The sequence below is a fragment of the Prinia subflava genome, chromosome 9, assembly GCF_021018805.1.
Source record: "Prinia subflava isolate CZ2003 ecotype Zambia chromosome 9, Cam_Psub_1.2, whole genome shotgun sequence".
Taxonomy (NCBI): domain Eukaryota; kingdom Metazoa; phylum Chordata; class Aves; order Passeriformes; family Cisticolidae; genus Prinia; species Prinia subflava.
This window is the reverse complement of record NC_086255.1, coordinates 32,469,303-32,493,806: the sequence shown is the minus strand read 5'-3', so window position 1 is coordinate 32,493,806 and position 24,504 is coordinate 32,469,303. Positions and strand designations below refer to the sequence as shown.

Sequence of the window (24,504 nt, the reverse complement as noted above, 5' to 3'; positions counted from 1 at the left end):
CCCAGTGCCCAGGACAGGGCAAGAATGACCTCCCTGCTCCTGCTGGCCACACCATTCCTGATGCAGGCCAGGAGCCCTTGGCCTTCTTGGCCACCAGGGCACACCAGGGCACACTGCGGCCTCGTGTTCAGCTGCTGCCACCAGCACCCCCAGGGCCCTTTCTGCAGGGGCACTGTCCAGCCACACCGTCCCCAGCCTAGAGCGTTGCAGGGGGTTCTGGTGGCCAAAATGCAGCACTCGGCACTTGCACTTATTCAGCTTCATCCTCTGGGTCTCTGCCCATCCATCCAACCATTCCAGGTCTCTCTGCAGAGCTCCCCTACATTCCAACAGATCCACCCACGCTCCCAGCTTAGTATCATCTGCAAATTTACTGATGACAGACTCAGTCCGCTCCTCCACGTCACCAGTAAAAACAGTGAACAGAGCTGGCCCCAGCACAGAGCCCTGAGGAACAGCCCTGGTGCCTGGCTGCCAGCTGCATGCAGCACCTTCAGCACCACGCTCTGGGCCCGGCCATGCAGGCAGTTCTGAACCCAGCACAGAGCGCTCCTGTCCCAGCCGTGGGCTGCCAGCTTTTCCAGGAGTGTGCTGGGGGAGACAGTGTCCAAGGCCTTGCTGAAGTGCAAACAGACAACATGCACAGCCTTGCCTGCATCCACCAGGCGGCTCAGCTGGGCATAAAAGGAGACCAGGCTGGTCCAACACCACCCAGCCCTCCTAAAGCCGTGCTGGCTGGCTCTGAGAGCCTGGCCATGCTGTGAGTGCTGTGTGCTGGCATCAGCATCAACTGCTGCATAACCTGACTGGGTACTGAGGTCTGGTTAAGTGACCTATAATTACCAGGATCCTCCTTCCCATCCTATTTGTGAATGGGAGAAACACTGGCCAGCTTCCAGTCATCTGGAACCTCATCAGTCAGTGAGCACTATTTGTAAATAATGGAGAGCAATTTCGCAAGCTCCTCTGCCAGCTCCCTCATCACCCTGGGATGGATCCCATCCGGGTCCAGAGATTTATGGATATCCAAGCAGCTCAGCAGTTCTCTGACTGCCTCCTCCTGGAGAACAGGGGGACCATTCTGCTCCCTGACACCATCTCCCAACCCAGGAGGACAGGTGAGCTGAGGACAAGCCAGGTTCCCAAGAAAGACTGAGGCAAAGAAGCTGTGAAGCACCTCTGCCTTCTCCTCATCTGCAGTTACTAAGTTTCCTCCTGCATCCAAAAGAGAGCACAAGCTGGTCTTACCATTCCTTTCACCATTAATATACTTGGAAAACCATTTTGTATCATCCTGTACAAAAGTTGCCAAATTAATCTCAAACTGAGCTTTGGCCTCATTTTTTTTATTCATGTAGTTTTATTCCTACATGCCCTAGCAACCCCCTTCAATACTTGCTGACAAACCTGACCCTACTTCCAAAGATGATATGTCCTCCTTTGATTCCTAAATTCCTTCAAAACCTCATTGTCCATCCAGGCTGCACGTTTGCATCATAATTCATCTTTTGGCACACAGGGACAGGCTGTTCCTGTGCCCTCAAGATCTCTGCTTCGAACCATGCCCACCTTTCCTGCACTCCTTTGTTTCCAAGGGCGGCTTCCCAAGGAACTCTCTGAATAAGTCTCCTTAGCAGGCCAAACTCTGCCCTCTGGCAGTCCAAAGTCAAACCCTTATTGATATTCCCCCTGATATCACCAAATATCGAGAACACTATAATTACAGGATCACTGAGCCCCAGGAGGCCTCCAGCCAGCACATCTCCCACCAGCCCAGCCCTATTCATTAACAACGAGTCTAATAGAGTTTATGCCCTGCCTGGCTCACTCATAGCTGTGACTCACACAAAACCCTCCCAAATCTCCCTGAATTCCGGGGCTCTCAGCCAATGCTCCTTCCCGGGTGCTCCTGAGCCCTGCCAATAAACCGGGAATGCCGTGGCTCTCAGCGGCTCCAGGAGTTACAAGTGGGTAAAACGGGGCCGAGGGAGAGGAGGCAGGTGGTGCCCGTGGGTGAAATGTCTTTGCTGCGAGCTGGCAGGGAGAGGAGGAGGGAGCAAGTGGTGCAAAGGAAAGGGGAGAGAAAGAGGGACAAGGCTGGAGCGGTGGAAGGCGGCGGGGATGGCCATGGAGCAGGCGGGCATTTTGCTTTAGAGCTCTGCTGGGGGCAAATGAAGAACCGTCAAATCTATCCAGGGAAAGACGGGAGAAATAGCAGGTGGTGGATATAGCGGAGAATTGAGATTGGCTTGATCTGGCTGAAATTGAAATCCCTCGGGGAGGGGGGAGGGGCGCGGCGGCTCCTGTCCCGAAAAACCCGCTCTAACACGCCGGAGAAACTGGTGACAAGATGCAGCACAAACAGGGGCGGCTTCTGGGAAATTCTCCCCCGGCAACCAGCGCCGAGGGCCAACGCTCCTTTCCCGCCTCTCACTAGTCCAAATTGAAAACCACACCTGGCAACCACATCGATCCAGCTCCAAAGGCAGCTTCAGAATCTCTCAGGTTCGGACCCGAGCTGCGGCCGCCCCCGGAGCTCGGCGAGGCGGCGGTGGAGCTCGGAGATTGCTCCGGCACAGGGGGACCCGCGCCCGGGTGTGCCCCTGCTCGGGGCTCGCTGCGGGCCGAGGGGCCCCGGTGAGGGGCAGGGGTCGGTTCAGGTGAGTTCCTTGTGCCGGGTTCCCCCGTGTCCCCCCGGCGCCGAGATGGCGGAGGGAGCGGCTGCCCGCGCTCTCCTCCTTGCCCGGCTCGCTGGGGACGAGGCGGTGCCGCAGCAGCGATGGCTCATCCCGGCTGCTCTCGCTGGGACACAGGGGCTGCTCCGTGCCCGGGACACTTCCTGGCCCTGCAGCCCCGGGCAGTGACCTCTCCTCATGTCCCTTTCAATGTGCCACCAGCATGGGTGTGAAGCTGTTCCCGAGGCCGATCTCTGAAAGGCTTTTCCAGCACTCCTGATGTCTCCGGAGCAAGGGGCTGTTTGTTCCCAGCAGAGAGATGCCGGCTGTGAGCTGGAGGAGAGTGAATTGTGCTCCCCTCATGGAGTTGTGAAGGAGCTCCTGCATCTCCAGGAGGGACCAGCAGCTGGGGTTCCACACTTGCTTGGGGTGCAAGAAGCCACTTGTCATGAGCAGGGGGATGCCACTTGTGAGTGTGCAACGAGTGGAGATGTGGAAAATAAATTCTGCACCAGTGATAGGAGTGTGAGGGAGCCCCTGGGTCCCCAGGGAACATCAGCAGCCGGCAGTGTACACAGAAGGATCCTCAGAAGATTCCTGGGTGAGTGCAGGGCCAACCGTGTGCATGTAGGGAGGGGACAGTGTCACATTCCAAGGACCGATCTGGCAGGTGTGGGGCTCTTTGCCAGTGTCAGGCAGAGTCCTCGTGCTGAGCTCCTGCCCATCAGTGGCTGAACCAACAGCCCCAGCTGCCCCCAAGCCTGTGCAGTTCTCCTGCTGCAGCCTGTCCCCACCCCTGTGTCCCTGGCTGTCCCCACCCCTGTGTCCCTGCCCCTGTGTCCAGGCTCTTGGCTCCCTGGCTGCCAGCTGAGTGTGTTGCACCCTGGCTGAGGGCTCCCTCCTGTGCTCCCTGGCCATTGGCTGAGCACATTGCAGGGCCGGCTCTGGTTGTGGCAGCCAGCAGCTCTTTCCTGCTCCAGGCAAGCGGTTCAGGTGCCGTGCCGTGCCCGTGTTGGTGCTGGTTGTGCTCGTGTTGCTGGTGCTGGCTTTGGCGGTGGCCTTGGCTGTGCAGTCAGGTAAGGGAGGGGCAGCAGGCTGGGCCCAGCCCCTCGGGGCAGAGCGGGCTCCCTGCTCCCTGCACAGGGGAATCCTCAGAGCTTTTCCTCTTGCCCCTGCAGCCCCACAGCTTCCAGTCACACCTGCGACTCCGCTCTTGGTTCTGGTCTGTCCCTCTGGCTGGGTTGGCTCCAATGGGCTCTGCTACTACTTCTCCAGGGATTCCAGCACCTGGGAGCAGGGTCAGGAACGGTGCTCCGAGCTCGGGGCCTCCCTGGCCATTGTCCAGGATGAGGACCTGGTGAGTGAGGGGCTGTGGGTGCTGTGAGGTGTGTGAGGGGAGCCTGGGGGTGCTCCTGGGCCGGGCTGGGTGCTGGTAGGGCTGGGGGTGCAGCCCTGTGCCGGGGCCGTGCAGGGAAGGAGCCCCAGCGTGCGGGGGGAGCCCCGGGCACGTGTCCCCCCGAGGGGCCGGGGCAGCTCCCACTCCTCTCTCCTGGGCAGGGTTTGCTCTTCCGCCTCCGCGGGAACGTCGATTACTGGCTCGGGCTGCGCAGACGGGGCCAGCGCCTGCACTGGGGGGACGGCAGCAACTTCAGCTCCTGGTGAGTGCCGGGAAGCCGGGCAGGGCCTGGGGGGACAGGGCCACAAGGTGTCCCCTGGGAACCAGCACTGCCTCTGCTCCTCCTTGCAGGGTTCCTGTTCTTGGCGATTCTGAGTGTGTGTACCTGGCTGACAATAAATTCCGGAGTGAGGGCTGCTCCAATGAGCGTCCGTATCTGTGCAGCAAGGCCCAAGCTCGCCTGTGACAGGGGCTGCAGAAAGGACCTTCTCCACGCTGGGCAGTCCCAGCTTCACCTCTCAGCCCGGCACAGGCTGTCCTTGCTCAGCTGCAGCCTGTGTCTTGCCCTCACTCTCAGGGTCACCTCGGTGCCTGTTCCTCGCCACTGCCAAGGCCGGGCTGAGTGTCCAAAGGAAAAGTCTCCGCAATCCCTCCTGGCCCCGGTGCTGCCTGCAGGGAGGGCATTGCCCCCGTGACACCCCCAGCTCCAAGGGCAGCCACCAGCGCCCCTGCCGGCGGTGCGGGAACTGCAGCCAAGGGGAAAGTGCCTGCGGCCGAGAGCGCCTGGGGCAGGGTTTGGGCTCTGTTTGTTGTTAATGCCGCCCTCGGGGTTGTCTGTCCGCTTCGTGCTATGTTACAGTAAAGATCTGTTATTCCTCTTCTCATATCTTTTCCTGAGAACCACTTCATTTCCAAATGAGAATCATTTGGTGGGAAGGATTTTCCATTTTCCATTGCAAGGGAGGCTCCTGCCTTCCTTAGCAGACACCTGTCCTTCAAACAAAAACAGCCCCATCCCTCTGTGCACTGTATGGAGAGGAAGGAGAGAAGGAATCGAGGATCAAGTGGAGCCCAGGAGGGATATTATGTAGTGGGGAAGGTGCATCTGTAGGATCTGACCAAGTTCTCATTTCCATGATTTGAATTGTTTGCTAATGAATTCAATGAATTTCCCCCATTTGTGCCTGTTATGCCCATAATGGGTGAGAGATCTCTTGCTGCTTTTATGGAGACCCTTGAGCCTTTCCTGCTGTCTTCTGTTCCCAGTCCAGGGGGAGGAGGAGAGGGATGAAGGTTTAGGACAGCCAGGGACAGAGGGATGGGGACAGGCTGCAGCAGGAGAACTGCACAGGCTTGGCGGCAGCTGGGGCTGTTGGTTGGAGGCACTGAGAGAGGGAAGCAGAGCATCAGGCCTCTTCCAGACATTGGGTAACAGCAACACACATGGCACCCTGTTCCTTGGGAGGTGACACTGTCCCCTCCCTAAAGGCCACAGGGTTGGCCTTGCACTCACCCGGGAATCTTCTGAGGATCCTTCTGTGGGCATTGCCGGTTGTTGATGTTCCCTGAGGACCCAGGGGCTCCCTCACACTCCCATCACTGCTGCACAATCCATTCTCCACAGCTTCACTCACTGCATGCTCACAAGTGGCATCCCCCTGCTCATGACAAGTGGCTTCTTGCACCACAGGCAAGTGTGGAACCCCAGCTGCCGGTACCTCCTGGAGATGCAGGAGCTCCTTCACAACTCCATGAGGGGAGCACAATTCACTCTCCTCCAGCTCACAGCCGGCATCTCTCTGCTGGGAACAAACAGCCCCTTGCTCCGGAGACATCAGGAGTGCTGGAAAAGCCTTTCGGAGATCGGCCTCGGGAACAGCTTCACACCCGCGCTGGTGGCACACTGAAAGGGACATGAGGAGAGGTCACTGCTGGTGCCGGCCCTGCGGGACACCGAGGCTCAGGAAGGCGCTGCCAGCTCCGCGCCGCCCTGGCCCCGCTCCGCGGACGCTGCGGCAGCACCTGCGGAGACAAGCGTGGCCTCCGGGAGCTCTCCGGTGCCCGCAGCCGCGGCCCCTGGGGCTGTGCAGCCGCTGCAGCCCAGCTCCGTGCCGGGACAGGCGGGGACAGCGCCTGCGAGCTGCCGGAGGCGGGCACAGGACAGCTGTGGCTCAGAGTCCGCCTGCCGAGGGCAAGAAGCAGCAGCCCCGGGCTGCTCAGGATTTTCCCCGCACGATTCCCTGTCCCGGCGGGTCGGAGCCCGGGGACAGCGAGCGCGGCACAGCCGCTTTGGGTCCCTGCGGGGTTGGAGCCGCGCTGGAGGCGGGGCGTCTTTTGGTCGCTTTGTCCAATCAGCGTGCGGGAAAGCAGCGGGGGGCGGGGCTTATCCCGCGGAGGGGGCGGGGCCGCTCAAGAGGCCGCTCCGGTCCCGGCACCGATCGCGGTGCCCCGGGAGCCGAGGAACCGACAGAGCCCCCGCGCCCCTCCCCTCCACACGGAACCGTTCGGGGTGCCTGGGGAGCTGAGTATTCGACGGATCCCTGCCCCCCTGCGGCAGCGATCGTGGTGACCCTGGAGCTGAGGCACTGACGGAGCCCCTCGTGGGGAAGGGATCGGCATGACCCGGGAGTTGAGATAGCGATCGCAGTGCCTCAGGACCTGAGGAACCGTCGGAGAGCTCCGGGAGCTGAAGAACCGATGGGAGTGCCCCGGGAGAACAGGCAGAGATTGCAGTGCCTCGGGAGCTGAAGCACAGATTGGAGGGCCCCGGGAGCTGAGGCACCGATCGAGGAGCACTGCAAGTCCGAAGAGGAGTGCCCCGGGAGCAAATGAACCGACCGAGCCCCCCTTGCGGAACAGATCGGGTGCCCCGGGCACTGAAGAAATGACGGAGCCCCCCTGCGGCATCGATCGGGGTGACCCTGGAGCTGAGGCAGCGATGGAGCAGCTCTGATCCGTGGCCGAGAGGGTGAGTATGGGACAGAGCCGCCTGTAAGGCACCGATCCGGATGCCCCGGGAGCAGAGGCACCGACGGAGAGCCCCGTACACGACAGATCGGTTGACCCCGCCGATTTGAGTCCCTGCGTGGGAACATGAAACAGGTCCTGGCAGAGAAGGCCTCGGCCCCGCAGCAGGCACCATGCGGCGCTTTCTGCCTCCGCTCGGTGCCTGCAGAGCTTTGGGCTCTGAGGCGCGTTCAGGTTCCTCCCGGGGCAGCCCTGAGCCGGCCAGGGACACCTCCCGCCCGAGCAGCGGCGCCGAGCCCGGGGCCGCAGGGCCGGGAAGTGTCCGGGCACGGAGCAGCCCCTGTGTCCCAGCGAGAGCAGCCGGGATGAGCCATCGCTGCTGCGGCACCGCCTCGTCCCCAGCGAGCCGGGCAAGGAGGAGAGCGCGGGCAGCCGCTCCCTCCGCCATCTCAGCGCCGGGGGGACACGGGGGAACCCGGCACAAGGAACTCACCTGAACCGCCCCTTGCCCCTCACCGCGGCCCCTCGGCCCGCAGCGAGCCCGGAGCCAGGGCACACCCGGGCGCGGGTCCCCCTGTGCTGGAGCAATCTCCAAGCTCCGGGTGCCGCAGCCACGCCGATCTCCCAGGAGGGTGCCCCAGGAATTCTCCCCCGGTCCCTGCTCCTACAGCGGATCCGCTCCCGCCAAAATTTAAAGGCACTGTGGGGGCGGAGCTGCCGTTTTTCCTTTTGACCAATCAGTTGCGGGAAAGCAGCGGAGGCCACGCCCACCTGCGGTCTCCGTTAGAGCTGAGGATCCCCCCCCGCTTCCTCCGCGCTGTTGGGGCCTTTTTCGTATCGCGCTTCTTTCGGAGAGGAGCTGCCAGGGCCCTGCCCCCCGGGTTACTCATTGCAGTTCAGGCAGATGCAATGAACCCCAATTGTCGGGGATTTCCATCACCTGCTATTTCTTCCCTGTTTTCCTGCATGGATTTGACAGTTCTTCCCTTCCTCCAACACACCTGAAAAGCAAAATGCCCGCCTTCCCCATGGCCATCCCCGCCGCTTTCCACCGCTCCAGCCTTGTCCCTCTTTCTCTCCCCTTTCCTTTGCACCACTTGCTCCCTCCTCCTCTCCCTGCCAGCTCGCAGCAAAGACATTTCACCCACGGGCACCACCTGCCTCCTCTCCCTCGGCCCCGTTTTGCCCACTTGCAACTCCTGGAGCCACCTGCCCGCGGAGCCGGACCCGCCGTGGGGCCGGGAAATGCTGCAGTGAATTCTGGCAGGGATTCTTGGGCTGGGCTGGGCATGGCCAGGTGCCCGGTGCCAGCAGAACCGCTCTGTCCCTCTGCTCCTCCCCCTGGGCAGGGAACAGAACACATCAGGAAAGGCTTAAGGGTTTCCATAAAGGCAGTGAGAAATCTCTCAGCCGTCATGGGCATAACAGGCTGGGATGGGGTAAACGAATTTCAATTGAATTTATTGTCAAACAAATCAGAGCAAGTGAATGAGAAGTACACCAGATCCTAAAGATGCACCTTCACCACAGTGTTCTCTCCTTCCTGGGCTTCACTTTATCCCCAATTTCCTCCCTCCTTGCTCCCCACAAAGGAACACAGAAGGATGAGAGTTACAGTCACATCACATCCCAGCTTGTCCCTCAGGGATACAAATCCTTGTCCTGCTCCAGCCTGGGATTCCTTCCACAGGAGGACACTCACATCCTTTGTGTCAGACAGACAGAACATTCTTCATGGTCAGGTACCCAATGCCAAAAGTGGGATTCCTCCTCAGCACGTGTCAGCACGTTGTTCTTCTTCCTCATCTAAGGACAGTCCACAAGTCCCACCTTCCGGCCCATTCGTGAAGATTTCCAAGAGCCCAGGGCAGTTTGAATTTCCCCTTTGAGCTTGCTGTGTAATGAGGGCAATCCCCTCACTGCAGGCACCATCGGGGGTGGGGGGGCTCTGTCTCTTCCTCAGCTCCCGGGGCACCCGGATCGGTGCCGTACAGGGGGGCTTCGTCGCTGCCTCGCCTCCCCGGGCGCCCCGATCGGTGCCTCAGAGCTGCTCCATCGGTGCCTGAGCCCCCGGGGCATCCCGATCGCTGCGGCGGGGGGGGTCTCGGTCAGTGCCTCAGCTCTCGGAGCACTCCAATCGGTGCCGCAGGGTGAGGCTCCGTCGGTTCCGCTGCTCCCGGGGCACCGCGATCGGTGCCGGCCCTGGAGCGGTTTCCAATTGTGTCAAACCGGTACCGGGCCGCGGGCCAAGCCCCGCCCCTCGCTGCTTTCCCGCTCGCTGATTGGACAGAACGGCACACAGACGCTCCGCCCCCAGAGCGGCTCCAACCCCGCAGCGCCGGGAGCCGAAACAGCCTCGTTTCCGGAGCTCGGCCGTGCTTCTCAGAGTCCTTTGTGCCCCAGCTCGTGGCTTCTGGCGGGTGGACGGGACCGCGGTGAGCTGTGAGGGGTCTGGTGAGTTCCTTGTGCCGGGTTCCCCTGTGTCCCCCCGGGGCTGAGATCGCGGAGGGAGCGGCTGCCCCCGCTCTCCTCCGTGCCCAGATCCATCACTTCATCCACTCCCGGGCACCCCGATCGGTGCCGTTCAGGGGAGCTCCGTCTGTGCCTCAGCTCCCGCGCACCTCAGACGGGGCCTGGCCTTTTCCCGATCTTCAAGCATTTCATGCTTTTTTCTGTTGCTTGCCTAGAGGGAAGAGCAAAGGGGCACAGCGGTTTGCACAGCCTAAACCAAGACTACCTGATATAATTCACTGTTGAGACGCCCAGAAGCAGCTTCCCCGAGGCTGCCGTTCTTCAACAGCTTCTCCGGCTTAGGCCCTTTTTTCTTGGAGCGGTTTTTTCGCGACAGGAGCGATCTCCTCTCCCCCTTTGTCAGGGAATGCGGGGAACAATGCTGAGCAGCCCGGGGCTGCTGCTTCTTCCCCTCGGCAGGCGGACTCCGAGCCGCAGCTGTCCTGTGCCCGCCTCCGGCAGCTCGCAGGCGCTGTCCCCGCCTGTCCCGGCACGGAGCTGGGCTGCAGCGGCTGCACAGCCCCAGGGGCCGCGGCTGCGGGCACCGGAGAGCTCCCGGAGGCCGCGCTTGTCTCCGCAGGTGCTGCCGCAGCGTCCGCGGAGCGGGGCCAGGGCGGCGCGGAGCTGGCAGCGCCTTCCTGAGCCTCGGTGTCCCGCAGGGCCGGCACCAGCAGTGACCTCTCCTCATGTCCCTTTCAGTGTGCCACCAGCGGGGGACTGAAGCTGTTCCCGAGGCCGATCTCCGAAAGGCTTTTCCAGCACTCCTGATGTCTCCGGAGCAAGGGGCTGTTTGTTCCCAGCAGAGAGATGCCGGCTGTGAGCTGGAGGAGAATGAATTGTGCTCCCATCATGGAGCTGTGAAGGAGCTTCTGCATCTCCAGGAGGGACCAGCAGCTGGGGTTCCACACTTGCCTGGGGTGCGAGAAGCCACTTGTCATGAGCAGGGGGATGCCACTTGTGAGTGTGCAGGAAATGAAGATGTGGAGAATGGATTGTGCAGCAGTGATGGAAGTGTGAGGGAGCCCCTGCGTACCCAGGGCAGTAATGTACACAGAAGGATCCTCAGAAGATTCCCAGGTGAGTGCAGGGCCACCCCTGTGGCCTCCAGGGAGGGGGCAGTGTCACCTCCCCAGGACAGGGCTGGCAGGTGTGTGGTTATTTCCTGATGTGTGGAGTCCTCATGTTCTGCTCCTGCCCATCAGTGACTGGAACCAACAGCCCCAGCTGCCCCCAAGCCTGTGCAGTTCTCCTGCTGCAGCGGGTCCCCACCCCTGTGTCCCTGGCTGTCCCCACCCCTGTGTCCCTGGCTGTCCCCACCCCTGTGTCCCTGCCCCTGTGTCCCGGCTCTTGGCTCCCTGGCTGCCAGCTGAGTGTGTTGCACACTGGCTCAGGGCTCCCTCCTGTGCTCCCTGGCCATTGGCTGAGCACATTGCAGGGCCGGCTCTGGTTGTGGCAGCCAGCAGCTCTTTCCTGCTCCAGGCAAGCGGTTCAGGTGCCGTGCCGTGCCCGTGTTGGTGCTGGTTGTGCTCGTGTTGCTGGTGCTGGCTTTGGCGGTGGCCTTGGCTGTGCAGTCAGGTAAGGGAGGGGCAGCAGGCTGGGCCCAGCCCCTCGGGGCAGAGCGGGCTCCCTGCTCCCTGCACAGGGGAATCCTCAGAGCTTCTCCTCTTCCCCCTGCAGCCCCAAAGCTTCCAGTCACACCTGCGACTCCGCTCTTGGTTCAGGCCTGTCCCTCTGGCTGGGTTGGCTACAATGGGCTCTGCTACTACTTCTCCAGGGATTCCAGCACCTGGGAGCAGGGTCAGGAACGGTGCTCCGAGCTCGGGGCCTCCCTGGCCATTGTCAAGGATGAGGACCTGGTGAGTGAGGGGCTGTGGGTGGTGTGGGGTGTGTGAGGGGAGCCTGGGGGTGCTCCTGGGCCGGGCTGGGTGCTGGTAGGGCTGGGGGTGCAGGCCTGTGCCGGGGCCGTGCAGGGAAGGAGCCCCGGCGTGCGGGGGGAGCCCCGGGCACGTGTCCCCCCGAGGGGCCGGGGCAGCTCCCACTCCTCTCTCCTGGGCAGGGTTTGCTCTTCCGCCTCCGCGGGAACGTCGATTACTGGCTCGGGCTGCGCAGACGGGGCCAGCGCCTGCACTGGGGGGACGGCAGCAACTTCAGCTCCTGGTGAGTGCCGGGGAGCTGGGCAGGGCCTGGGGGGACAGGGCCACAAGGTGTCCCCTGGGAACCAGCGCTGCCTCTGCTCCTCCTTGCAGGGTTCATGTCCTCGGCGATTCTGAGTGTGTGTACCTGGCTGACAATAAATTTGTGAGTCAGAGCTGCTCCAATGAGCGGCCATACCTGTGCAGCAAGGCCCAAGCTCCCCTGTGACAGGGGCTGCAGAAAGGACCTTCTCCACGCTGGGCAGTCCCAGCTTCACCTCTCAGCCCGGCACAGGCTGTCCTTGCTCAGCTGCAGCCTGTGCCTTGCCCTCACTCTCAGGGTCACCTCCTTGCCTGTTCCTCGCCACTGCCAAGGCCAGGCTGGGTGTTTTTTGGAATCCTGGAAACTGAGAAGTTTAGGCTTTAGTATTTCATAGTGTATTTGAAGCTCTGTGGATACATGGCCCCCCTGAGAGAATCGAGTCCGATAACAGGGCTAATTTCAAGAATGGCCTTAAAAACACCTGGGCTAGAGAACATGGCATTGAATGGATAGATCACATCCCTTGTCATGCACCAGCTGCCAGGAAAGTTGAACAGTGCAATGGACTGCTTAACACTACCCTGAAGGCACTTGGTGGAGGGACATTCAAGAACTGGGAAATGAACTTAGCAAAGCAACCTGAATGGTCAACACTGGAGGCCCCATCAATCGAGCTGGTCCTGCCCAGTCTGAACCCTTGCACACGGTGGATGGAGGTAAAGTCCCTGTGGTTCACATGAAAGGTATTTTAGGAAAGGCTGTTTGGATTAATCCCACCTCAGGCAAAGGTGAACCCATCCATGAGATTGTTTATGCTCCAGGACCTGGTTACACTTGGTGGAAAACACAGAAAGATGGAGAAACCAGTTGTGTACCACAGGAAAAACTAATCTTGAGTGAGAATTGTGTGTAAGGTTTCATTGACTATGTATATATAAAACAGAGTTTATTGATTTGGGTATGATACAGATTGTAATAGAATAAGGGGTGGATAATGTCTTGGGTTGCAATATGTAAACAAACATATGTATTCTATTTGCCATTAGTTGAAACCAGATGGGGAGGTGGAGTTTTTTATCTCTTGTATTACTCATTCTTCATAACTCCAGGGGGGAGGGGTGTGTGCCTTTTGTTACTGGGCCAGCTGTTACAACCAGATGGAGCAAGTTCCTTATCTCTTCCACAACCCACCTGTGGTGGGGGCAGCACTGCAGGAGATCCTGGCAACAGGGGGAGGGAACTGGGAGCACAGAGAATCCCCTGAGGGAGCTGGGGGGGACAGTGGGAGCAGCGGGAGTGAACAAGAAGAAGCACTGGGAGGGATTTTAGGAGCCCTGGGAAGGAATAGTGCTCCCAGTTCCTTCCCAGAGCTCTCAGCATCCCTGCCGGTGCTTGGCAGTAAGAGGGATACTGGGAGGGAGCTGGGAGGGAACTCCTCCCCACTCTCCAAGGTGCAGCAGCCCTGGGTGTGACCAGTGAGGAGGGGGAAGTGTCCCCAGTCCCTCCCAGTCTTCTTTCCTCTCAAAAGGGGGGTTATGAGAAGCAAAGAAACATAAATTGAGGGGAGAAGAATTTTTCCATAATCGTGTTTCAGCTGTGGAGGATCCCAATTCACCCATGATGTGAAGGGTCTCAATTGAAGGAAAACACACCTTTCTCATAATTTTGGGTGTCTCCGTTAGCGGTCTATCACTGCTTTCCATTACTTTCACGTTTAAATCAAAAGAGAATATCATGCTCTACAATGGGTTTGAATTGATGGAAAGAGCCCCATTTTCATCTTCTGAAGGTTGAAACTGAGGGCAAACACCGCTGTCCCTGGTTTGAAAGGGCTTCCCTTGAGAGGAACCTCTTCATGTGCCATTAGAAGAGTTCCATCGAGGGGGACCCTCCATTTAAAGGGAGCTCCACAGATGAAAAAGATGTCCAAAAGCCCCCAGAATGGTCTTTCTTAAGGGAAATTGAAGAACAAAACTGCATTTCCCCTCATTTTAGGAGGCCAAATTGAGGAAATAAACACCTATGATTCACATTTTTTTGGGGATCCTATTGAAGGGAGACCTTCCATATGCATCATTTAGGGACCTAAATTGAGAGGGAACCTCCATTTTCACCTTCCTTCAAGGTTTGAAATGGCACAGAGGGAGTTTACCCTTGATTTAATTCCTTTAGAAATGGCAGAAGAGCGCTGAAGCTGTGCTGGCGCTGCCGGTTTGGGCTCCATTTCTCCGTCGGGATTGCAAACGCCCACAGGCACCGAGCGCCCACGCACGCCCAGCACTGCCTGGGTCGCGCCCCGACGGATCCCAGAGGGGCTGGAAGCTCCATGGAGCAGCTCAGCACCTGCTCCACGCTGGCCCCTGCAAGGCCGGGCCGGAGCGGGGGCTCTGGACACATCCCCATTGTGGGGGCAGAGCCGCTGCTGGGGGGCCCGGGGGATCCTTTATCCCCCTGGGGCAGCTGCCAGAGGCCGAGGACAAAGTCCTGGTTCCTGGGATGGAACCTCTGCTGGTTTACCTTTCATTGTCTTGCTCGATTTGTTTGAGGGTAAATTCAAATAGTTCCCTGCTGTCGTGTCTCTTTTTCCGGTGATGGGTGAGTGATCTCTGCGTGGCATTACTGAGACCCTCGAGCCTTTCCTGATGTGTTCTGTTCCCTGCCCAGGGACAGGAGCAGAGGAACAGAGCGGTTCTTCTGGCACCGGGCACCTGGCCATGCCCAGCCCAGCCCAAGAATCCCTGCCAGAATTCACTGCAGCATTTCCCGGCCCCACGGCGGGTCCGGCTCGGCGGGCAGGCGGCTCCAGGAGTTGCAAGTGGGCAAAACGGGGCCGAGGGAGAGGAGGCAGGTGGTGCCCGTGGGTGAAATGTCTTTGCTGCGAGCTGGCAGGGAGAGGAGGAGGGAGCAAGTGGTGCAAAGGAAAGGGGAGAGAAAGAGGGACAAGGCTGGAGTGGTGGAAGGCAGCGGGGATGGCCATGGGGAAGGCGGACATTTTGCTTTAGAGGTCTGTGGGAGGAAAGGAAGAACTGCCAAACCCATTGGGGAAAAGAGGGGAAGAAACAGCAGGTGATAGAATTCGCCGACATTTGGGGTTCGTTTGATGTGCCTGAACTGCAAACGCCCCGATAGGAGGCAGGGCCGCGGCCACTTCTATCCCGGTAAAGCAGCGCTAAAACAAAGCCCCCGACCCAGGAGAAGCCGGTGACAAACACGGGGTGACACAGAACGGGCTCTGGGACCGCCCCCGCCCGCTCCCCGGCCCAGGGCCAAGCCCCGCCCCTCGCTGCTTTCCCGCGCGCTGATTGGACAGAGCGGCCCAAGGACGCCCCGCCCCCAGAGCGGCTCCAGCCCCGCAGCGGCGCGGGGGGCTCAGGGCGGGAGCGGAGCGGCGGCGGAGCTCGGAGATTGCTCCGGCACAGGGGGACCCGCGCCCGGTGTGCCCCGGCTCGGGGCTCGCTGCGGGCCCAGGGGCCGCGGTGGGTCAGGAGGGGCTGGTGAGTTCCTTGTGCCGGGTTCCGCTGTGTCTCCCATGCTCTGAGATTGTGGAGGCAGCAGCTGCCTGTGGTCACAGAATTACAAATATACAGAATCAATGGCTTGCACGAGATCTCCAAGGTCACCGAGTCAAACCCACCCCTAACACCTGAACTAAACCATGGTAGCGAGTGCCACATTCAATCTTTTCTTTAACACATCCAGGGATGGTGACTCCAGCACCTCCACGGGCAGACCCGTCCAGCACTTTATCACACCCTCTGTAAAAAACTTTTTCCTAATCTCCAACCTAAATTTCCCTTGCCATAGCTTAAGACTCTGTCCTCTCGTTCTTTCAGATGCTGCCTGGAGAAAGGGACCGACCTCCACCTGACTAAAACAACCACCTTTCAGGCAGTTGTAGAGAATGATGAGATCACCCCTGAGTCTCCTTTGCTCCAGGCTAAACAAGCCCAGCTTCCTCACTCCTTCCTCACAGGCCTTGTGTTCCAAGCCCCTCCTCAGCCTCCTTGCCCTCCTCTGGACACCCTCAAGCCTCTCAAGGTCCTTCCTAAACTCAGGGGCCCAGAGCAGCCCTCAAGCTTTGGCCTCACCAGTGCCCAGGACAGGGCCAGAATGACCTCCCTGCTCCTGCTGGCCACACCATTCCTGATGCAGGCCAGGAGCCCTTGGCCTTCTTGGCCACCAGGGCACACCAGGGCACACTGCTGCCTCGTGTTCAGCTGCTGCCACCAGCACCCCCAGGGCCCTTTCTGCAGGGGCACTGTCCAGCCACACCGTCCCCAGCCTAGAGCACTGCAGGGGGTTCTGGTGGCCAAAATGCAGCACTCGGCACTTGCACTTATTCAGCTTCATCCTCTGGGACTCTGCCCATCCATCCAACCATTCCAGGTCTCTCTGCAGAGCCCCCCTACATTCCAACAGATCCACACACGCTCCCAGCTTAGTGTCATCTGCAAATTTACTGATGACAGAATCAGTCCCCTCCTCCATGTCACCAATGAAAACAGTGAACAGAGCTGACCCAGCACAGAGCCCTGAGGAACAGCCCTGGTGCCTGGCTGCCAGCTGCATGCAGCACCTTCAGCACCACGCTCTGGGCCCGGCCATGCAGGCAGTTCTGAACCTAGCACAGAGCGCTCCTGTCCCAGCCGTGGGCTGCCAGCTTTTCCAGGAGTGTGCTGGGGGAGACAGTGTCCAAGGCCTTGCTGAAGTGCAAACAGACAACATGCACAGCCTTGCCTGCATCCACCAGGCGGCTCAGCTGGGCATAAAAGGAGACCAGGCTGGTCCAACACCACCCAGCCCTCCTCAAGCCGTGCTGGCTGGCTCTGCTAGCCTGGCCATGCTGTGAGTGCTGTGTGCTGGCACCAGCATCAACTGCTGCATGACCTGAGTGGGTACTGAGGTCTGGTTAAGCGACCTATAATTACCAGGATCCTCCTTCCCATCCTTCCTGTGAATGTGCTAGCTTACATTGGCCAGCTTCCAGTCATCTGGAACCTCACCAGTCAGCCAGGACTGTTGGGAAATGATGGAGAGGGACTTTGCAATCTTCTCTGCCATCTCCCTCATCACCCTGGGATGGATCCCATCTGGGCCCAGAGATTTATGGATATCCAAGGAGCTCAGCAGTTCTCTGAATGCCTCCTCCTGGAGAACAGGGGGACCATTCTGCTCCCTGACACCATCCACCAACCCTAGAGGACAGGTGAGCTGAGGACAAGCCAGATTCCCACTAAAGTCTGAGGCAAAGAAGCTGTGAAGCACCTCTGCCTTCCCTTCATATGCAGTTACTAAGTTTCCTCCTGCAACCAAAAGAGAACACAAGCTGGTCTTACCCTTCCTTTAACCATTACTATATTTGTAAAACCATTTTGTATTATCATTTACAAAAGTTGCCAAATTAATCTCAAACTGAGCTTTGGCCTCCCAAGTTTTATTCTTACATGCCCTACAAACCCCCTTCAATACTTGCTGAGAAGCCTGACCCTCCTTCCAAAGATGATATGTCCTCCTTTGATTCTTAAGTTCCTTCAAAACCCCATTGTCCATCCAGGCTGCACGTTTGCCTCGTAACTCATCTTTTGGCACACAGGGACAGTCTATCCTGTGTCCTCAAGATCTCTGCTTTGAACCATTCCCACCTTTCCTGCTCTCCTTTGTGTTCAAGGGCTGCTTCCCAAGGAACTCTCTGAATAAGTCTCCTAAATGGGCCAAACCCTGCCCTCTGGCAATCCAATGTCAAATTCTTATTGATATTCCCCCTGATATCATCAATCATCAAGAACACTATGATTACGTGATCTCTGAGGCCCAGGAGGCCTCCACCCATCACACCTCCCACCAGCCCAGCTCTATTCATTATCGAGTCTAACATGGTCCCTCCCCTGCCTGGCTCACTCATAGCTGTGACTCAAACACCCTCCCAAAACTCCCTGAATTCCGGGGCTCTCAGCCAATGCTCCTTCCCGGGTGCTCCTGAGCCCTGCCAATAAACCGGGAATGCCGTGGCTCTCAGCGGCTCCAGGAGTTGCAAGTGGGCAAAACGGGGCCGAGGGAGAGGAGGCAGGTGGTGCCCGTGGGTGAAATGTCTTTGCTGCGAGCTGGCAGGGAGAGGAGGAGGGAGCAAGTGGTGCAAAGGAAAGGGGAGGGAAAGAGGGACAAGGCTGGAGTGGTGGAAGGCGGTGGGGGTGGCCATGGGGCAGGCGGGCATTTTGCTTTGCAGCTCTGTGGGAGGAAAGGAAGAACCGTCAAATCCATCCAGGGAAAGAGGGGAGAAACAGCAGGTGGTGGAAATCGCGGACAATTGAGATTCGCTTGATCTGGCTGAAATTGAAATCCCTCGGGGAGGGGGGAGGGGCGCGGCGGATCCTGTCCCGAAACACCCGCTCTAACACGCCGGAGAAACTGGTGACAAGATGCAGCACAAACAGGGGCGGCTTCTGGGAAATTCTCCCCCGCCAACCTGCGCCGCGGGCCAAGGCTCCTTTCCCGCCTCTCATTAGTCCAAATTGAAAACCACACCCGGCCACCACATCGATCCAGCTCCAGCGTCATCTTCGGAATCTTTCAGGTTCGGACCTGAGCTGCGGCGGCCCCCGGAGCCCGGCGAGACGGCGGCGGAGCTCGGAGATTGCTCCGGCACAGGGGGACCTGCGCCCGGGTGTGGGAACCTAATCCTAACCCTAACACCCGGCTCGGGGCTCGCTGCGGGCCGAGGGGCCGCGGTGAGGGGCAGGGGGCGGTTCTGGTGAATTCCTTGTGCCGGGTTCCCCCGTGTCCCCCCGGCACTGAGATGGCGGAGGGAGCGGCTGCCCGCGCTCTCCTCCTTGCCCGGCTCGCTGGGGACGAGGCGGTGCCGCAGCAGCGATGCCTCATCCCGGCTGCTCTCACTGGGACACAGGGGCTGCTCCGTGCCCGGGAAACTTCCCGGCCCTGCGGCCCCGGGCAGTGACCTCTCCTCATGTCCCTTGCAGTGTGCCACCAGCATGGGTGTGAAGCTGTTCCCGAGGCCGATCTCCGAAAGGCTTTTTCAGCACTCCTGATGTCTCCGGAGCAAGGGGCTGTTTGCTCCCAGCAGAGAGATGCCGGCTGTGAGCTGGAGGAGAATCAATCCTGCTCCTATCATGGAGTTGTGAAGAAGCTCCTGCATCTCCAGGAGGGACCAGCAGCTGGGGTTCCACATTTGCCTGGGGTGCAAGAAGCCACTTGTCATGAGCAGGGGGATGCCACTTGTGAGTGTGTAAGGACTGGAGATGTGAAAAATAAATTCTGCTCCAGTGATGGGAGTGTGAGGGAGCCCCTGGGTCCCAAGGCCACATTAGGAACCAGCAATGGACACAGAAGGATCCTCAGAAGATTCCTGGGTGAGTGCAGGGCCAACTGTGTGGCCTGTAAGAGGGGACAGTGTCATCTCCCAAGAACCAGGGTGGCAAGTGTGGGGCTTTTTCCCAATGTCTGGAAGAGGCCTTATGCTCTGCTTCCCTCTCTCAGTGCCTCCAACCAACAGCCCTATCTGCCCCCAAGCCTGTGCAGTTCTCCTGCTGCAGCCTGTCCCCACCCCTCTGTCCCTGGCCCTCCCAAACCTTCGTCCCTCTCCTCCTCCCCCTGGACTGGGAACAGAAGACAGCAGGAAAGAATCGTGGGTCTCCATAAAAGCAGCAAGAGATCTCTCACCCATTATGGGCATAGGAGGCCCAGATGGGGAAATTCATTAATTCATTAGCAAACAATTCAGAGCATGGAAATGAGAACTTGGTCAGATCCTAAAGATGCACCTTCCCCACTACATAATATCCCTCCTGGCCTCCACTTGATTTTTGATTCCCTCTCTCCTTCCTCCCCACACAGGGCACAGAGGGATGGGGCTGTTTTGGTTGAAAAGACAGGTGTCTGCTAAGGAAGGCAGGAGCCTCCCTTGCAATGGAAAATAGAAATTCCTTCCATCCAAATGATTCTCATTTGGATATGAAGGGGTTTCTCAGGCAAAGATATGAGAAGAGGAATAACAGTTCTTTACTCGAACGTAGCTCAAAGCAGACAGACAACCCCGAGGGCGGCATTAACAACAAACAGAGCCCAAACCCAGCCCCAGGCGCTCTCGGCCGCAGGCACTTTCCCCTTGGCTGCAGTTCCCGCACCGCCGGCAGGGGCGCTGGTGGCTGCCCTTGGAGCTGGGGCTGTCACGGGGGCAATGCCCTCCCTGCAGGCAGCAGCGGGGCCAGGAGGGATTGCGGAGACTTTTCCTTTGGACACCCAGCCCGGCCTTGGCAGTGGCGAGGAACAGGCACGGAGGTGAGCCTGAGAGTGAGGGCAAGGCACAGGCTGCAGCTGAGCAAGGACAGCCTGTGCCGGGCTGAGAGGTGAAGCTGGGACTGCCCAGCGTGGAGAAGGTCCTTTCTGCAGCTCCTGTCACAGGGGAGCTTGGGCCTTGCTGCACAGATACGGACGCTCATTGGAGCAGCCCTCACTCCGGAATTTATTGTCAGCCAGGTACACACACTCAGAATCGCCACGAACAGGAACCCTGCAAGGAGGAGCAGAGGCAGCGCTGGTTGCCAGGGGACACCTTGTGGCCATGTCCCCCCAGGCCCTGCCCAGCTCCCCGGCACTCACCAGGAGCTGAAGTTGCTGCCGTCCCCCCAGTGCAGGCGCTGGCCCCGTCTGCGCAGCCCGAGCCAGTAATCGACGTTCCCGCGGAGGCGGAAGAGCAAACCCTGCCCAGGAGAGAGGAGTGGGAGCTGCCCCGGCCCCTCGGGGGGACACGTGCCCGGGGCTCCCCCCGCACGCCGGGGCTCCTTCCCTGCACGGCCCCGGCACAGGCCTGCACCCCCAGCCCTACCAGCACCCAGCCCGGCCCAGGAGCACCCCCAGGCTCCCCTCACACACCCCACACCACCCACAGCCCCTCACTCACCAGGTCCTCATCATGGACAATGGCCAGGGAGGCCCCGAGCTCGGAGCACCGTTCCTGACCCTGCTCCCAGGTGCTGGAATCCCTGGAGAAGTAGTAGCAGAGCCCATTGTAGCCAACCCAGCCAGAGGGACAGGCCTGAACCAAGAGCGGAGTCGCAGGTGTGCCTGGAAGCTGTGGGGCTGCAGGGGCAAGAGGAGAAGCTCTGAGGATTCCCCTGTGCAGGGAGCAGGGAGCCCGCTCTGCCCCGAGGGACTGGGCCCAGCCTGCTGCCCCTCCCTTACCTGACTGCACAGCCAAGGCCACCGCCAAAGCCAGCACCAGCAACACGAGCACAACCAGCACCAACACGGGCACGGCACGGCACCTGAACCGCTTGCCTGGAGCAGGAAAGAGCTGCTGGCTGCCACAACCAGAGCCGGCCCTGCAATGTGCTCAGCCAATGGCCAGGGAGCACAGGAGGGAGCCCTCAGCCAGTGTGCAACACACTCAGCTGGCAGCCAGGGAGCCAAGAGCCTGGACACAGGGGTGGGGACACAGGGGTGGGGACAGCAAGGGACACAGGGGTGGGGACAGGCTGCAGCAGAAGAACTGCACAAGCTTGGGGACAGCTGGGGCTGTTGGTTCCAGCCACTGATGGGCAGGAGCAGAGCAAGAGACCTCTTCCAGAACTGTCCTTGGGAGGTGACACTGGCCCCTTCCTACAGGCCACAGGGTAGGCTCTGTACTCACCCAGGAATCTTCCGAGGATCCTTCTGTGTACATTGCTGGTTGCTGATGTGCCCTGGGGACCCAGGGGCTCCCTCACACTCCCATCACTGCTGCTCAATTCATTCTCCACATCTTCACTCCCTGCACACTCACAAGTGGCATCCCCCTGCTCATGACAAGTGGCTTCTTGCACCCCAGGCAAGTGTGGAACCCCAGCTGCTGGTGCCTCCTGGAGATGCAGGAGCTCCTTCACAACTCCATGATGGGAGCACAATTCACTCTCTTCCACCTCACAGCCGGCATCTCTCTGCTGGGAACAAACAGCCCCTTGCTCCGGAGACATCAGGAGTGCTGAAAAAGCCTTTCGGAGACCGGTCTCAGGAACAGCTTCAGTCCCACGCTGGTGGCACACTGCAAGGGACATGAGGAGAGGTCACTGCTGGTGCCGGCCCTGCGGGACACCGAGGCTCAGGAAGGCGCTGCCAGCTCCGCGCCGCCCTGGCCCCGCTCCGCGGACGCTGCGGCAGCACCTGCGGAGACAAGCGCGGCCTCCGGGAGCTCTCCGGTGCCCGCAGCCGCGGCCCCTGGGGCTCTGCAGCCGCTGCAGCCCAGCTCCGTGCCGGGACAGGCGGGGACAGCGCCTGCGAGCTGCCGGAGGCGGGCACAGGACAGCTGTGGCTCAGAGTCCGCCTGCCGAGGGCAAGAAGCAGCAGCCCCGGGCTGCTCAGGATTGTCCCCGCACGATTCCCTGTCCCGGCGGGTCGGAGCCCGGGGACAGCGAGCGCGGCACAGCCGCTTTGGGTCCCTGCGTGGGAACACGAAGCGGGTCCTGGCACAGAAGGCAGCGCCAAGAAGCCTCGGCTCGCCCGGGCTGCCCCGAGAGCTGAGGAAGCGACGCAGCGATCCCGCGGCCCCGATCGGGGATGACACGGGGGAACCCGGCACAAGGAACTCACCAGAGCCGCTCCCTGCCCCTCCCCGACGCCCATCCGCCCGCAGCGAGCACCGAGCCGGGGCAGAACCGAGCGCGGGTCCCGCCTGTGCTGGAGCAATCTCCGAGCTCTGCCCTCTCGCCGCTCCCGGACGGACACTCCGGCTTTGGCTCCTGCCGCTGCAATTCCAACCCGATGTGGGTGTGCGGGCGGAGCGGGTTTTGGGAGGTGTCGGATGCCCCGCCCGGCCCCTCCTCCGGAGCGCAGCGCCGCTTTACCCTTCATGTATCTTGATGTTCCAACCCTTAAATCAAGGGGAAAACGGATGTTACCTCTCGATTTAGATCCCTATAGGATGCATAAGGAGGGTCTCCTCCAAATTTAAGCCCGTATAAAAAGTGTGTCGAGGATTTTCCCCTAATTAAGCCTCCTAAAATGAGAGGATATGCACTTTCCTCCATAATTTCCCTCAAGAAAAATCATTCTGGAGGCTTTTGGACATCCTTGCTGTCTCTGAAGCTCCCTGCAAAATGGAGGGTCCCCCTCGATGGAACTGTTCTAATGGCCCATGAAGAGGTTCCTCTCAAGGGAAGCCCCTTCAAACCAGGCACAGCAGTGTTTGCCCTCAATTTGAACCTTAAGATGATGAAAATGGGGCTCTTTCCCTCAATTCAAACCCATTGTAGAGCATGATCAAGGTATTCTCTTTCCATTTAAACATGAAAGTAATGGAATGCAGTTATTACCCGCCTAATGAGACACCCAGAATTGTAAAAAAGGTGTGTTTTCCTTCAGCTGAGACCCTTCAAATCATACAGGAAGGGGGATCCTCCCCAGTGGAAACACAGTCAGAAAAATATTTCCCCCCCTCAATTAAAATCCCTTCTCTTCTCATAGGCCCCTTTAGTGGAGGCACTGGGGAGGGACTGGGGGCTCTTCCCCCTCCTCACTGGTCACACCGGGGCTGCTGCACCTTGCAGAGTGGGGAGGAGTTCCCCCCTAGCTCCCTCCCAGTATCCCTCTTACTGCCAAGCACCGGCAGGAATGCTGAGAGCTCCGGGAAGGAACTGGGAGCACTATTCCTTTCCAGGGCTCCTAAAATCCCTCCCCGTGCTCCTTCTTGTTCACTCCCGCTGCTCCCACTGTCCCTCCCAGCTCCCTCACGGGATTCTCTGTGCTCCCAGTTCCCTCCCAGTGTTCCCGGGATCTCCTCCAGTGCTCTCAGCGGCAAAACCCGGGGGCACTGCGTGCTCTGGCCGTGAAGAGGCAAGACTTCAGCTGGCAGGAGAGAAAAGCCGGCTCGGGCAGAGCATTCCCTGCAGACACCTCCTGCACGAAGGTGTCTCCCGCTCTTTTGGCCACAGAGGGAGCTGAGTCTCCAGCGCTGACTCCGAAACGTTCAAGCTCCGAGTGCCACTGCCAGGAATTGTATTGGCCCCAGTGCCTGGCACAGCAGTCACACCTCACCCGTCTGAGGGGCAGTGCAGGGTCAATAATTCACGCTCCTGGCTGCTGTTTTATCTCTAAACCACACACTGGCACAGAGGAGCAAAACCCTCCAAGAGGATGGATTTCTCTTGTGGGCACAAGAAGATGTTATAAATGAAAAGGTCCCAAATCATCCAAATTGAAATTTAGTAATAATTTTAATTGTAATTAATATAATTAAGAAAATCATACATCCATATTAAATGCATTTCATTCTCCATAAATATAATTTAGGATACATCCATATTAAATGCATTTCATTCTCAATAAAAGTAATTTAACAATGTATATATATGTTCAAAATACAATATCTCAAAGCAAAAACTTACGGCCGGGGTACCGCACAGGGCCGAGTCTCCTGTAGCGTGTACCGTCTAAATTTAGTTCTACCTTTATTTTTATAGTTTTACTAACACCCTTATCTCCTCCCCTCTTTGATTGTTTCCTCCCAATTTCGATTCTTAAAGTTTGCGTCACTTTCTTCATCGTGCATGCTCCAGTTGTTTTTGAGGGTCTTCGACTCCTTGCGGTGGTTGCAGGAGATGAAGGCTACTCCTCTTCCTTGTATGTCCCTTGTATGACCTTGCTAGTTATATGTGTGTGCCTAAATAGTTAAGTACCATTATAACAAGAAAAAGAAATTAACATCTGGACATTTGGGCTTGTCTCAATGTTCCTGGACTCTTGTCAATCCCCTTTTAAGCATCTTCAAAGACACTTCCCTCTAACTGTCCTTGG

The 24,504-nt window shown here is 59.0% G+C and overlaps 2 protein-coding genes across 2 annotated transcripts in view; both read left to right on the top strand.

Moving 5' to 3' along the window:
- Window positions 1–2,598: 2,598 nt before the first annotated feature.
- LOC134555141 (C-type lectin domain family 2 member D-like) lies at window positions 2,599–4,932 on the top strand. Its single transcript, XM_063406497.1, has 5 exons — window positions 2,599–3,276; window positions 3,656–3,751; window positions 3,854–4,032; window positions 4,233–4,333; window positions 4,423–4,932. The coding sequence occupies exons 1-5, from the start codon at window positions 2,955–2,957 to the stop codon at window positions 4,535–4,537; spliced, it is 813 nt and encodes a 270-aa protein (XP_063262567.1). The 5' UTR covers window positions 2,599–2,954; the 3' UTR covers window positions 4,538–4,932.
- A 4,934-nt stretch (window positions 4,933–9,866) lies between these two features.
- LOC134554993 (C-type lectin domain family 2 member D-like) overlaps window positions 9,867–24,504 on the top strand; it is a 34,711-nt gene continuing 20,073 nt past the window's right edge. Inside the window, exons 1-3 of the mRNA XM_063406238.1 lie at window positions 9,867–10,129; window positions 10,249–10,626; window positions 11,029–11,124. Of these exons, the coding sequence (XP_063262308.1) occupies window positions 10,317–10,626; window positions 11,029–11,124 (406 nt within the window). The 5' untranslated portion in view covers window positions 9,867–10,129; window positions 10,249–10,316. The remainder of the gene's footprint in view (window positions 10,130–10,248; window positions 10,627–11,028; window positions 11,125–24,504) is intronic.